This window comes from Sycon ciliatum, chromosome 4 (assembly GCF_964019385.1).
Source record: "Sycon ciliatum chromosome 4, ocSycCili1.1, whole genome shotgun sequence".
Lineage (NCBI taxonomy): Eukaryota > Metazoa > Porifera > Calcarea > Leucosolenida > Sycettidae > Sycon > Sycon ciliatum.
In genome coordinates, this window is record NC_088646.1 from 34,099,753 (window position 1) to 34,110,932 (window position 11,180).

Here is an 11,180-nt window from a genome sequence, read left to right on the forward strand (position 1 = left end):
TTTACATATAATTGCATGGTTTATTATGCTTTTTGTGTAGTGAATGAAATCTTAAACCTGATAATATCTTGTGCTGTGTACTATAGTATGATTTTACTCTTTCGTGATATTATGTGCTATCAGAAAATGGTGGGTCGTCTGAAAGACCGAACACAGAAACCCAACTACGACAATTCCAAAATGGTAAGCGTGTAGCCATGTTCCTGCACACCCTCATGCCCTTCTCAACTTCCAGAAGATGTACTAGTAGAATAATGCATGCTCGCAGTTCCAAAATGCCCATATATTATACCTACATGTTTTAGGATGGAATGATAGCTGTGATAGTCACATACCCGCACTGTTGCAACATCATAAGAAAACTCCGTCTAGGGCTGGCTCATCTGACATCACTTTCATGTGCGTATGTCCTGTTTCAGGCGTCGGACTGGACCAGAAAGCAGCAATATGCCAGCTCCATTGCTGCCTACCCACCTGACTGGTATGAACAGATGCAGGCCAGTGGTCAAGTACGCCAACGTCCGCATGCACTCACCCAAACTGCTCCTGCAGTCATGCAGGTAGGGAGCGACACCGGTGAATGATGTTTTATCGGCGGTGCATTCCAGACTTGAACAACAGTGATGTTCAGCTATGTATTCGGCGGCCCCACGGTGTGGTGCTTTTCCTCTCTTTGCAACATGAGTGGCTGGGAGTATTTATGTTGTGTGCGTGTGTATGTGAGCGCATGAGAGGGACATTGCGTCTGGTTGGTGGATGCCAGTAGGGACCTTTCGCATCTGCTGGGAATCGAATCCGAAACAAAAGTTTGATTCGGCTTGTCCTCGTTTTGTTCAAAACAGATTCAGGTTTCGCAAGTCGTCCATGGCAACTACGAATACGGCCGGTAGCTTGGCGTACACATGTTTCCACATACTGTAAAGTGAGAAACTTTCGCTAGAGATTCAATTTCGCTATTTTCGCGACCATTCCACATTCGCGAATATAAATTGCCGCAAACTGCTCTGTACATTGATTGTAGACAGTATAAGGTCCAACTGAAGAGATGCAATCGCAAAGTTTCTCATCGTGAACCAGCCCAATTGATGAAAACGCAAAATTTGCCCGCCTCGAAAGTTTATCGCTTTTACAGTACACGTGCATGGATCATGGAATCAAGGAAAAAATGTGTACCTGGCAAAAAAGTGTACCTGACGGATTCGGAGCGGGCCACGAATGAAGAGGCTTCCATTCGTGAAAACAAGCCCTCATAAGGGACTCTGACGAATCCTCGAACCCAGGCGACGAATCAGCATTCGTTTCGCATCCGTCCGCGTGGTGCGAAAGGTCCCTATTATCGGACTCATCTATCCACTCTGTATGCGTTACCATTACACTGCCAGGTCTCTGCACTTTGCTTTCTTTTTTTTACCAGAGCCTTGGCCTGATTATCAAATTTCTACAAAATACTACTTCAAAGTATGTATATGAGTGCATGTAAGGATTTCTTGTTCTGGTGTTTGGTTGATGGCCAACTCTGCAGGCACGTCGGCCTCTGCCACCCATAGGAAGCAGCCACCAGGAGTCAGTAGGGGAGGAGGTAGTGGTCGTCACAGATGGAGACTTGAGCAGTGGAGCAGCGCCGCAAAGCAGCACGTTACACTCATCAGCAGTAGGAGGTAAGTAAATAGCTGCATTTGTATACTTGCATGATATTCCAGGTACAAGCTGTCCAGTGAGCAGGTGAGAGTGTGTATGGTTTGGGTTTGGGTAGTAGGTGACAGCAAAAACAAATTCCACCATTTTCTGACCTTGATCTTTCTTTATGCATGTTCGCTGTGTGAACCAGCCTCGAGTGGAGCTAGCCGGGGAAGTGCCCATCTAGACGATGATGATGACGTGCCTTCTCCAGAGCCTTTAGTGGTGCTGGATGACAGTCCACAGCACTCTGGCAGGGCAAGTCACGCTAGTCAAGCCAGTCGAGGCAGCGAAGCCAGAGCACGGGAAGAGTCCACTGAACGTGCAGGTGCCAAAGAATCGTCCCGGCCGGCATCAACACAGAGCCATGTAAGCAGCACCTCCGCAGCAAGCAGATCTTCCGCTGCTAGCAAGACATCTGCATCGACCAAGGCATCAGAGCATGCCAAAGCACCAATCTCAAGCAAGACATCTAGCCAGTCATCCGTATCCAGCAAAGAATCGGGGAAATCGGCAACAACCAGCAGCAAGCCATCCGCCACGGCCAGCAAAACCTCCATCAAGTCATCCAGCCGGACCTCCACACAATCTTTGAGCAAAGCCGGTAGCAGCACTCCAAGTCAAACATCGCTTGCCAGCAAGAAGCCATAAGCAGCGTATGACAACCGACCAGACCATATCAATTAAGTCACTTCAAGGACGTTTCAAAATTACACTGTTAGCCAATAAGATCCTTCAGAAGCACATAGCAACATGTCTTGAGCCACTTCCTGTGAATATGTGTATCTGCATGGACAAAACAACACCTACACTGAATGACTGCACCAGTTAATGTAGCCCTAGTATTCTTAGTGTCATGTATATGTTAGAACCAGAAAAAAATGATGGTATTTGTTCCTGTTTCATACTTGAAAAAATACTTGCGTTTCAATAGTCAGCATGGTCTAGAAATTAAAATTCTAAAATCACATCTAAATTGTACTTAAAAAAAGGTTAAAAAATATTCAAATGCCAACAGATTGCATTCAGATTTCTGTGGATAAGTTTCAAATCAGCATATCTCTCTTGCCTTGACTTTGACCGGTGAGTGGTGACCCACTTGAAATAATAGTGAGAGCTCTGACATGGATGAATGCAACAACAGAGAAACAGGGGCAACACGATTCTGTGTATAATACCACCTCATTGCACTGCACAACGTTAGTTTGGTGAGCAGTGGAAGCTTGCTTCCCTGTAAAATAGCAATGCAATGCGCTGTATTGGTCGGCGAGCTGTCACTGTGGAGGCTCCAGCCAGGTGAACTGAGACCTGCATGCCGTCTACAATTCGTTACGCTCCACGTCAAGATCAGCTTCTATCTCTGATACACTGACTGACTGCCTGGCTGGTCTGAAAATACAGGTCCACGGAACTAGACAGTCGCCCAACAGCATAAGTTTGCTGAGTCCGTTAGTTCAGTTTGCCCCGGGCTGGGTAAGTCATCAGGAAGTTCTCAACAAGAAACACCCCTGCATTGCATCCTTACGTTACCAGGCAGAATCTTGTATGTCTCCTTTCGTGCAGCCATTCTTTTCTTGGCCCAGGTAACAGAAGGGACATGGTGGGCCCCAAAGGGTTCCAGCTAGCAGTGCAGGTAATCTTTGCTGCACGCTCCAAACCTGCTGTGATGTTCCTTAAATTGGCTGGCTATTCCAAGATTGTCTTGCCTGACAGAATGATGTAGCATTCTAGCAGCATAGTCTAATAGGATCAGACCCAGCACTAAGTTAAACGGAGTAGACTAGCTCTCATGACGGGGCAAACAACGCGAGCAATGATGGGTACCGGCCCAGGAAAGAAGATGGCATCTGACCACTGGAATCCGGTTGATCCTCTGCATGGCAGTCCACTCTCAAGTAGCGAACAACATCTGCGTGGTGCCCAATGGCAGCCATATGCAGAGCTGTAAAGATAGAAAAGAACATACACGACACGCACGGCCAGTTTCTTTCCACGAGGGTCACCCATTTCGAAAACTACATATCAGACTGCAGCAAAGATTACCTGCACTGCTATCTAGAATCTGGAGTCAGAGCATTGACTAGTACAAGATAAAGGTGCAGGTAGACCAATTCTGACCGTAGAGGCGGGAGGTGCCAAAGACCTCTTGTTTCAATGAGCTCAACATAGTGAGGGCAGTGCTTATCTCTATTCCCTTGTCAAGTAGTTGTCACTTGTAGTTCTACAAGTAGCACAACGGCTACATTTCGGATGATCTGGTAGCCCTCAAGTATCTTCTACACAAGCATACAAAGCTAAAACTCCCATGCAATGATTAGGATGAATTATTATAGATTGCCTGCAATCGACAACATAGTCGAGTACAACGACTGCACTTCCAAGCATTTTAATCTCTTACCTGTTCTTTGCTTGAAGTCCCGAGAATGCACATCAACTCCCAACTGCATCAGGTATTGGACTGTTCCCAAGTGACCCTCCTGATGAAGGCAAAGAAAGGCAAATACACAATTTCACGTACACATGCCAGGGGAAATGATATCATGGTTATAGTCATAAATCCGACTAATAAAGTCTGCAAATGAAAATTGAACATGCAGGCAAGTCGAAAGTGCCTTTCTGTTTCTGCACGCCACCAAAACACAACGACGAACACAGGTCAACCCTGATGTACAGGATTCACAGATCACACAGAAAAGAACAGGTTCAGCACTCTGTGGAACACAACACACCAATCCAATCCAGAGAAACTGCATTCATCAAAGTAGTCACCACCAGATCATATCGATTCAGCACAGACACTGGGATATTATAATCCAATAGGCATCTTTAGTACTACTTGAAGTACAGAGCACAGTACAACAAAGATAAGGTGGCATTCTAACTGGCAGAACAAAATAGAAGAGAAAGCAATATACAGCACTTTAGTAATCAATCATAATATTATTAATATGCCTTGCTTAGGCAGCATAAGTACACACAACGACATACCTTAGCTGCATAGTGTAGTGGGGTCATGGCATGCACAGACGAGATAGACGATGGATCAGCCCCATAAGACTTGACGAGGCGAGTTACTCCTGTCGTGTTGCCAGTCTGCGCGGCATGATGGATAGCTACACGACCGAGCGAGTCGGCCGCACTCACGGACGCCTAGGTAAAGCGGGACAACAAGTATACTGAGTTATAAAGCAGCCATAACTCTGACTTCAGTGGTGCCTGTGATTGCAGGCACTCCATCAGCAAACAAAGTCAGGCAACAACATTCAGCTTTCAGCATCGCTCTCTTCCCTTCCCCTTCCATTCACATCAAAGGACAATACAGCGATGGCAATGTTTCTTCAAATACTAGGCTTCCCCACCTAAAGGTCGGAAAATGACATGGCCCCAAAAGCATCTGCCAGACTGAAAGACTAAATAATAGTAATTATAAATATTATACATGTACATGTACTCGAAGTACATGACAAGCAGACATACGATCACAATATTGAGATACAAGTATTACATACATGGTGTCTGTTGATAAGCATGTCAACAATTTTCAATTGGTGTCCAGTCAAGCATGACCTGGCAGCATCCATCAGCGGTGTTACACCAACACTATCCACATCGTCACTGCCATATCCACATCTGTAGACATGACACCCACAAACAGAGAGAGAGAGAGAGAGAGGAGAGAGAGAGAGAGAGAGAGAGAGAGAGAGAGAGAGAGAGAGAGAGAGAGAGAGAATGTTCCCACTGCTGCTTCTGCCATTATTATTATAGGCAAGTTGGCTGCAAAGAGTTCAAAGTAAGTTCCCCGCCATCAACTCTACCATGGCAATGTTTGCATAGGACGACTGCATGCGTGCAACACGATCAAGAACAACCAAATCAATTTCATGCAGAAATTCACAGCAATGCTTCTCTAAAACCACACTCACTTCTCCAGCAAAAGCTCGACAACGTCAACCCGAGAGTGCAATGCTGGAGGCAAGAGAAGAACAACAACACCACAAGAATTCATAAGCTCATGTAGGCCATAACGTTCAAATCCAGGCTGACTTAAAAAAACACTTGAGCCTGATGTACATCAAAGTTTACGCCTAGACTTGGGAGAGAGAGAGAGAGAGGGGGGGGGGGGGGGGGGAGGGGGAGAGTGAGAGAGAATCGTATACTGTCAATAGAATCATCAATACAGCTGCCAGACACGACCCCACTCACACAACTTTTAGTGTGCTTACCAGCTGTGTGCAAAGGAGTTCTGCCATTCTTACTCCGTACATTCCAGGCATCGGGATATTGGCTGAGAAAGAACTCTACAATGTGCATGTTGTCTTCCCTGACAGTAAACACAACATAAGACAGTCATGGGTCACGTCACACAGCCAGTTATATAACAAAATTAAAATTTCAAAAATACACTGTGGAGATATTAAAGCCAAGTGGAGATAAAGTGCTAGGAAGACTTCCGAGGTGAAACTCTAATGCAGCACGGCTAACATCACAACCATTGCACATCAAATACTGCGCAGGCTGAAAACTAGAATACTACTCATGCACGGCTCATTGGTTGCAGCTTTTGTCAGCTTCGCATCGTCATCAACATGAATGCGGATATCTACAACAACTGCAACTCCGAAATTCCTATTCAACTGCTATTGTAGTATCACTGCAGGCAAGTGAGGAATAAAATACGTTTCCTTGATTTACAGCCAATGATTTGACATAACATTGACACTGCAAAAAAACATACATGATTCGGTGCAGCACAACCCAACACTCACCTACCTGCAGGCGATGTGAAATGGGGTCCAGCCATCCTTATTCACCAGCGAATAGTTAGCACCTGCCAGTACCAACTCACTGACCACTTCCAAACTGCTCTTAGTGCAAGCAAGCATCAGAGGTGTCCTGTGATACACACCGGTCAAGATCAAATTAGTATCTGTACACATTGTCCGTAAGTAAAAGTAAAGCTCGCACATCCACATTACCACCGGCTATACAATTGCGTTGAGAAGCATAACCTGCTACGGAAGTTTTGCTCATGCCAGGCCATCGCCATGCCTGAATATACCAAGGTACGGTAAGTAGATTCAATAAATTGATAACTTTTATACATGACAAGCTGCAAACTGAACCAGGGAGTTGCGGTTGCGGAATCGGGTTTTCCCAAGCAAGGGGACAGCATAGCAATATTAATACTGTAAAATGGGTAACGTTTGCGACAATAAATGTTTGCGTTTTACAAATTGAGACTGGTTTGTGCTGTTTAATGTTTGCGAGTCGTTCTTCACAGTCGAGTCAGTCCTTAAGGCCTTGCACTGAACTTTACATGGCGCGAGTTTGTGTTGTTCAAAGTCTGCGATTCGGGGCCTCTCGCAAAATTCGCAAACGTCGCAATAGTTACCCGTTTTACAGTATTCTGCCAAGGTATACAGGTATTTCTATGATAGCGCACCTACATATTGTGTGGAGAACAGTGTAGCTACATGGTGCATGTGTCTATGTCGAACGCAATGGAACTGTGTGTGTGTGTGTGTGTGGCGACTGCGAAGGGACCTGAGGACTAATCTTCCCATCCAATGCAGTGTAGTGAACGATTCTCCCGCCCGCAGGACCTCACCCGCCACCGGAGACAGAAACACTGTATGTAGATCGGTCCCCTTTCACCTCAATCACTCTCCTTGTTTTTTCCTTTCTTGCTGTTGTCTCCCGCTTCTGGGAGCGACGTGGCCATTTTGACGCAGTTGTACATAGTAGTAGTAGTACTTCAGTAGTGGTGTGTGTGTGTGTGTGTGTGTGTGTCGTATGGTGTTCGCTGTTCTCGCTGCAGCCGTCAGTTCCGTCGACAGAGTGACCTGAGTCGTCATCTCCGTTTCTGCTCCTGACAATGACTCTGGCTCCTTTCGGAGTGGTGTGGCCCTTGTGGCAACCAAGCTACAGTAGTAGTAGTAGTGTGTGTGTGTGTGTGGTGTGTGGTGTGTGGTGTGTGGTGTGTGTGTGTGTGTGTGTGTGTGTGTGTGTGTGTGTGTGTGGTGTGTGTGTGTGTGTGTGTGTGTGTATTGGTGGTGGTAGTAGGGGGTGATAGAGGTGAGCATGTGCACGTCCATGTACATACAGTCAGACCTCGCTTATCCGGTACTTTTTTATCCGGACCCCTCGCCATCCGGAAGAAAATCGCTGGTTACCGATTTACTGTAATACAGCACATTTCATTCATACATACATGCATAGCAAGAGTCCATAAACGTGTTTATGGACTCTTGTGTACAGTATATGCGTTCGATTATCCGGTTCCCTCGCCTATTCGGATATTTTGTGGAAAACGGATGTGTGCGGTTAAGCGAGGTCTGACTGTATTGTGATTTCTTACCAGTCAGCTCGTTTGAGAGAATCAATCTGAGCGCCACATGCCAGCAGATACTTCACACACTCTATGTGGCTAGACTGAGCAGATTCATGCAGTGCCCTTTTGCCGTCCAGGTTCGCTTGCTCTAGAGACAGTGCCACTTCCTCACGCAGATACTTCAGCACCGCTAGGTTACCATGTCTAGCAGCTATCAAGAGAGGGGTATCGCCCAGCTTGTTCCTGCATGTTGATATCTCATGATCTGGCGAGTCATGGTCACGAATTGCGACCTGAACAACACCCAAGTCACCAGTTTGAGCGGCGTGTAGCACTTTCTGGATCACCTCTTCGTGCATACGAGACATATCTGTTGGGTTTTCTCCCAATATTCACCATCGAATGGCGAGCCGGAGAACGATGACACGCAAAATAACAATACACAGCTAGCTAGCTGAACCTTTCCAAGAAACAGGAAAGTCGACTCAAAGGCGAAGTGAAGAATGTATTTTTGAGTTTTGATTTTTGAATGGATGTCACGTGCGTATATCTATAATATCTCCATTCTCCAATGCCAATGGTCACATGATGTAGAAAAGTCAGATCATACCTTTTGCTATGACGTCAATTTTCACGTTGTAGCGCATGCGCAAGTTGGTGCAAAGCTCGCTCAACGGAGCTTGACAACGCGATCACTGAGCTGCCGCTAGCTCGCATGAATGCAGCGAGCCACCGTGACCTGGTTCAACACAGAAATCAACAGTTTTGAAGTGTTTTTCATTTTTTAGAACCGAATGATCACAGTTTGGTTGTAGTCGAAGAGAAGCTTCTTGATCTTTATTTGTTTGTTCTGGGAAACACTGTAGTATTACCACGATGGTGCCTGGTCCAAAGATATGCCCGCCGAAGCTTGCGGGATGCTGTATGATCACCAGTATCTGGGGATTTGTCATGCTGGTGCGTGAACCCGATGTCCTCCAATGCTGTCAATCTACTGGAGTGACTGATCCCCAAACTGTACCTGTACATTTGTACTTCTACAGATCTTAGTTGGAATTTTCACAAAAGGAAAGTCAGTAGCGCTGTTGGAAGACATGCCAATCATCGGCGGAGGAAATGGGACGGATCCTAAGCACTATGCGTTTGATGAAGTTGCCTTGTGAGTTCAGTAGTGCTGAGTACCAGGAGGCAGTATGGAGACCTTTGCAAGCATACTCATCAGGTTTACATGTGTGTTTGTGTGTATACGCGCGTTGTTGCTGTGCAGGCACTGCTTTGTTGCGGCAGGACTCTATTTCCTGTTTTTCGTCTTCTCACTTTGGCAAAAGAAAGTGAATGATGGCCGTCAGTATGCAGGAGACCTCCACCAACGGTGACAACACAACTATTGACTCGTAAGTTTAATGCACTGCTAGTTGTTCAATACTAGTAATATGCACCGTGACGAGATATGATAGGTCCTGATACCAACTGAACATCGGATATGGGAGAGTTCGCAGTAGAGTTCGCTAAACCGGACCAACCCTTATGCGCATTCACCTGTGGGTTCAACCGTTGTAGCATCTAGGCACGTGGGTGGACTGTTAAGTGATATTGGGCTTCGTTCCCAGGTGGCCTGGTCGTTTTTCCCCAGTGGCAGGGCCGAATTATGCACGTGCATAGGCCATTGCTGGCATGGGCTGCGTTTGGGATCTGGAATTCACAACCTCGATCCTTATCGCATGTTGCATAGGTCGCACATCATGTAGAACTTCTGAATACAGGATGAAAATGTACGCTGTTCCGGGTAGCATGGGCTCGTGCTGTCTCCCTTGATATGGCGACTCCCTGACGCACATCATGACAAGCGATGCTCTTTTCATCGTAGTATATCAGTCAGTGATACCCACTTGAACCAAGTCTGCAATGAACTCCAAAGTGGCATGTCACCCGCCAGAAACTGAACTCTCTCATATCGCTGTTGGTGGAAAATCGGATGCCATCCAGTTTGATGACAAAGGAATTGATGTTGGCATGAATAATTTCTGAAAAGTTAGTCGCTACGAGGCAGTGATGCAAAGGAATATTCGCATATTCGGAATATTCTAGAATACCGACACCAGAAAGAATATTCAAAACCAGGCAGTGCCATTCGAATATTCTATTACCCAAAAATTGTGCTGCGTTGCTGTGATATGCAGCTCCCACCATATTCTCCCCTGCAGTGTTGCGGATGAGAGGGAAAGACATTATGTTCTGAGAACTGTGAAGCTTATTCTTTGGTCAAGTTTGATCTTTCAGCAGTGGATATTTACTATCCACGTGATTTTTCAGCAGTGGATATTTACTATCCACGTGATCTTTCAGCAGTGGATATTTACTATCCACGTGATTTTTCAGCAGTGGATATTTACTATCCACGTGATCTTTCAGCAGTGGATATTTACTATCCACGTGATCTGTAGACAGTATAACTGTTGGGTCTGATTTAGTGAAGTGACTGAGCCACTTCAGAAGAATATAGAATATTCGTTCGTTCGCCAAAGCAATATTCGAGGGAATATTCGTTCGAAGAAAACACCATTTCTTGCATCACTGCTATGAGGTTTCTTCGTGTCCTCATGCCCGATGACAAAGACTTCGTCTTTGTTGAATGCAGGCCGCCCTTATTTTCACCTGCTTACTAAGCTTTTCGATTGCGAACATCGCTTCAACAGAGCACGAGCTATGGGGGAGTTAATGGTAGATTATTTACCACACAGTAGTGGCGAAGTCCGTTCACGTTCAAGTTGCAGGTATCAGGATTGCAGGGTGCCTTACAGTGCATTTCAAAACTATAGACGCGTAGGGTTTTTGAAATATTTCAAATTTGGTTGGAACTTTTTGAGAATAGTTTTCGGAATATTGCTCAGGATCGCTCCACAATTACTTTCATATAGTTTCTAAAGGATTGGATAACAGACGCCCAATTTGGAAAAATTTATGCACAAAGTGATCACAGATTTTATGTGGTATAGATGCTGGCATAACGGTTTTTGCCTAGGTACGCGTCTATAGTTTTGAAATGGACTGTAATTCCTCTTGTGAACTTTTGACTCCGACTTCGATATCCTCGCTTTACACAGTGCTTACTGACACCTGCTCGTGGAGTAAATCTCTGTCTGGCATCATCCGCATGCCGCATGTGGATAAA

The 11,180-nt window shown here is 45.6% G+C and overlaps 2 protein-coding genes across 2 annotated transcripts in view; one reads left to right on the forward strand and one right to left on the reverse strand.

The window, feature by feature from the left end:
- LOC135815807 (uncharacterized) overlaps positions 1-2,746 on the forward strand; it is a 6,019-nt gene extending 3,273 nt beyond the window's left edge. The window contains exons 5-8 of the mRNA XM_065329149.1: positions 124-183; positions 420-560; positions 1,523-1,658; positions 1,829-2,746. Coding sequence (XP_065185221.1) covers positions 124-183; positions 420-560; positions 1,523-1,658; positions 1,829-2,328 — 837 coding nt within the window. The 3' untranslated portion in view covers positions 2,329-2,746. The remainder of the gene's footprint in view (positions 1-123; positions 184-419; positions 561-1,522; positions 1,659-1,828) is intronic.
- A 167-nt stretch (positions 2,747-2,913) lies between these two features.
- On the reverse strand, positions 2,914-8,493 carry LOC135815808 (ankyrin repeat domain-containing protein 16-like). Its single transcript, XM_065329150.1, has 8 exons — positions 8,036-8,493; positions 6,448-6,570; positions 5,901-5,998; positions 5,601-5,643; positions 5,187-5,307; positions 4,666-4,827; positions 4,076-4,154; positions 2,914-3,619 (listed from the first exon to the last, which is right to left on the reverse strand). Exons 1-8 carry the CDS (start codon positions 8,374-8,376, stop codon positions 3,465-3,467), a joined length of 1,122 nt encoding a protein of 373 aa, XP_065185222.1. The 5' UTR covers positions 8,377-8,493; the 3' UTR covers positions 2,914-3,464.
- Positions 8,494-11,180: the final 2,687 nt, after the last annotated feature.

Coding starts and splice junctions, on each gene's coding strand:
- LOC135815808 (XM_065329150.1), bottom strand. CDS start 8,376: ATGTCTCGTATGCACGAAGAGGTGATCCAGAAAGTGCTACACGCCGCT. Junction 5,999..6,447: donor CCATTTCACATCGCCTGCAG/GTAGGTGAGTGT, acceptor GTTTACTGTCAG/GGAAGACAACATGCACATTG. Junction 5,308..5,600: donor GTCGAGCTTTTGCTGGAGAA/GTGAGTGTGGTT, acceptor TCATGTCTACAG/ATGTGGATATGGCAGTGACG.